This window comes from Bremia lactucae, linkage group LG9, assembly GCF_004359215.1.
Source record: "Bremia lactucae strain SF5 linkage group LG9, whole genome shotgun sequence".
Classification (NCBI taxonomy): Eukaryota; Oomycota; class Peronosporomycetes; order Peronosporales; family Peronosporaceae; genus Bremia; species Bremia lactucae.
In genome coordinates, this window is record NC_090618.1 from 2,941,711 (window position 1) to 2,944,980 (window position 3,270).

The 3,270-nt window shown below is 43.7% G+C and overlaps 1 protein-coding gene across 1 annotated transcript; it reads left to right on the forward strand.

The window, feature by feature from the left end:
• Window positions 1–1,140: 1,140 nt before the first annotated feature.
• On the forward strand, window positions 1,141–1,539 carry CCR75_004155 (uncharacterized protein; the record flags this gene model as incomplete). The annotated part of the gene is made up of 1 exon (XM_067962245.1): window positions 1,141–1,539. One exon carries the CDS (start codon window positions 1,141–1,143, stop codon window positions 1,537–1,539), a length of 399 nt encoding a protein of 132 aa, XP_067818412.1.
• Between the last annotated feature and the right edge of the window lie 1,731 nt (window positions 1,540–3,270).

A 3,270-nucleotide genomic window follows, 5' to 3' on the forward strand; every position in this document is an offset into this window, starting at 1 on the left:
TGCATATGTATCGAAACTTTACTTGTAAAGCTCTTGGCCGCCCGATGTATTTGATGAAATTCCGCTACTTTATACATCAGCCTCACACAACCGTGTCCATCGCATGTTTTTTATATCTATGCATTTTAACTAGCGTACCAGCTGGGTTGTGCAACCACTCTAAAAGGCTTTATTTGAAAGAAAAAATCCCATCACGAGGTTGTATTGAGTTTCAATAATTGCTCAACTTGATTGGAATGAAAAGGCAGACATTACGGGACGACGATCTTCCCTTCGCAATGTGTCCTATGTTTAATGGCCTAGCTACCTTTTTTGCTTAAAGTATGCTATCAGACATTAATTTATCCATGCTTCAACTGCATCAACATTTTATTCCCTCTCTAACTTGAACTCTAAAATCAAACACATGGCGTCAGTCGTCCAACGCGCCCAGTCCCTACACCTCATATTTACGTACTTGAAGCTGCTTCAAGCCAATCACGCCCACAGAAAAATAAATTACAAAGCATCCAGAGATATCAACGGCAGAGTTCGCTAAAAGGCGCTAGCACATCATTTTGCTCTAATGCATCGCAAAACGGAGCAAGCTCCCAATTCTCCGTCAGACCAAAGTCGGTATTGTTCTGCCTGGCGATAAAACGGCTTTGTGCAGACGGGTCCAGTTTGGCTGGCTTTTCTCACAACGGCGGGTCCCGACGCTTTTTTTAAGTCCGTCGAGTGGGCATCAATATGAGTGTGCGTCTACCCGCATCGTGGTGTTCTGAGCGCGAATGTCGCTTTCATTTCACAGCAGATATCCTACAGCATCGTATGTGACAACAGAGCTTATGAAGATCTATTATAGGCAGATCTCCATATCGATTACAACCCACTCGTTTGAAAAAAGGCGATTGCATTGTGCTTTTAATTGCTAACATTAAGGTACTAGAGCCAGAAATAAAATTCTAACGTCTCTTTTGCGCCAATCCGCTCTTTCCAATACCACACTTTCACTTCCTATTTCTAGAACATGATGCACACCATTACATCGGATTCTGCGGGGAAAATGGTTTAATAATTCGGGTCGATAAGGATTCATTTGCGAATTTGCAACAAAACACGAAAGCGGAGCTTGAATTCGCCCCTGCAAATCTTACAACCATGGAGTTCGCCCGTCGTTTATCCCACACAAGCGAGATGCTTCAGACCTCTACGATGAAGGACGCTCGACGACCTGAGAAATTGCATGTAAACACGAACGTAGCCCGTAGCCCCAAGGTTTCACATGAGCCTAACCAAGACGCTACTCCAACTTCAAGCCCTCAGCTTGGCCCGCAGTCAACTCCGTCTTCCACGCATCACGCAGATGCACAGCGCCGTCGGCGCAGCCACTCGGAGTGTCTTCTTCTTGCGAAAACCAGCGGAACGACGGACCTCCCTGGCTCGTGTGCCGAGTACATTAGCAACGTTAAACAAATATTGGCTCGCAACGACGACCAGCTTATGGATCTCAAGCGGCGCCGCAGCATGAATCTAAGCCACCCGTCTCTCTTTAAGTAAATGCTAGCGGCTGTGACGCTTCCCATGGGAATTAACGCCACACGTTTCTGTAGGCGCGTCGACCACGTTATTTTATAATAAATTGATTAAATGTTGTATGAATACGAATAAACTGAGTTCTTGTAGACGTTTTCTTCACCTTCTATCTTAAGTTTAGCCCCCTCGCCTTTCCTTCCCCGAACAAAGATTGGAACGCCACAGCACGTCTATTCGTCGTATTAACTTTTCGTCAATTCCGTTGCATATGGGTGAGTACAAGTCTGCCTAATGACTACCGAGGCGGAGGTTCTCCCATTACTGAAAAAACTGATCTGGACAACAATTTTGTACGACGGTAGACGACGCAGTGTCCAAGACACAAGCTGTTGGGCATGATATGGAGCTCCAAATACAAAAAGATGGCATTAAATACGTAGATTGTGCGCGTTACATTGAAAGAAGTTGGTAAGGCCGTCGAATGCAGGCAAGTTGAATACATTGTACATCAAACAGATAAGCAAGATGGTTCTATCTGTTGATAAGATTTCTACCCTCTATCTCACAACCAGCTTAGTCGGAAAGCCATCGCTGAATCGTTGAATCGCTTAAAACTTGCTCATAATCTTGTGGTCTAAAGACGTCATTTGGCACGAATATTATAGCACTGTGTGCCTTCGTGACATAAGCAGCAAGGTACAAGCTGTAGAAAACGAACAGGAGCGACCCCGCTCTGAGATTCAAGGTACTTTCAGCAACAACAAAAACCGTAGGAAGAGCGTGACTCAACGTGAAGCACACGAGGATTCTCGACGTAATGTTTTGCAATTCACATGAAGGGAAGTTGTACATGCCGCGACCCAAACTGTCACAGGTGATGCATGCATGTTAATAGGAAGCTTTCGAATGATATAATATTTTACTTGAGCGTTATGACGCTCGGACCAAACTGCTACGACAGCGCTCTGCAGCTTAATTACTATGGTCAAAACAAATTTCGTATAACACGTTGCGAATCACGGTACAAATAGTATGCTGAATCCACCACTTTTCTTTAGTCTCTTCAAAAGGCAAAACTAAGTGGTTGGTGGAATGGTCATGCTCAGCAAACATCTTAACATTTTAGTGGGTCGCATTTCTCGTACATGTATTGACGTAAGGCAAAAATTGTGTATCCCTCGTATAGGAAGTGATACCATCTTGTTATTGTGTAAACTATTACGTTTTTCTCACGGCTAAGAGCTATTCCCTTCTTTGTGAACATTTTGCAGATCTTGGCCAGATCCTTTCCTAAGAGCGTCCACACTGTTTGCAGCTGCAAACAATAGTCGCCACCTGAAATGATTATTGTTTGGCCGGCTGAAATATTCAGCAGGCTGGATCTTTTGGCTCTAAAGTTATTGGCTTAAAGATCTCGGATTGCTGAAACGTCTGGCCTGCTCTGTTATGAAAAAATCCAAATAATAACGGTGGAAGTGCACTACGTCTTCTCATTTACTACCTCAACTACCAGCAAAAAAGATTTCCTCGCTTTAAAAATGGGACTCTTGCAAATTTTCGCAACATTAATCGACTATGGTTACCTCAGCGGCTCTTCTCCACCACTGCTTGTTTTATTACTAAACGTATCAGTCATGTAGCTTTTCCAAGTTTTCCTAGTGCGTTTATTTCTTGGTGATTATCGCTTCTATGCAAACTGTTTATGCTACTTCTATCAGGTGATAGCTTTTGCGTTCCAGTGTCAACCACTTTAAG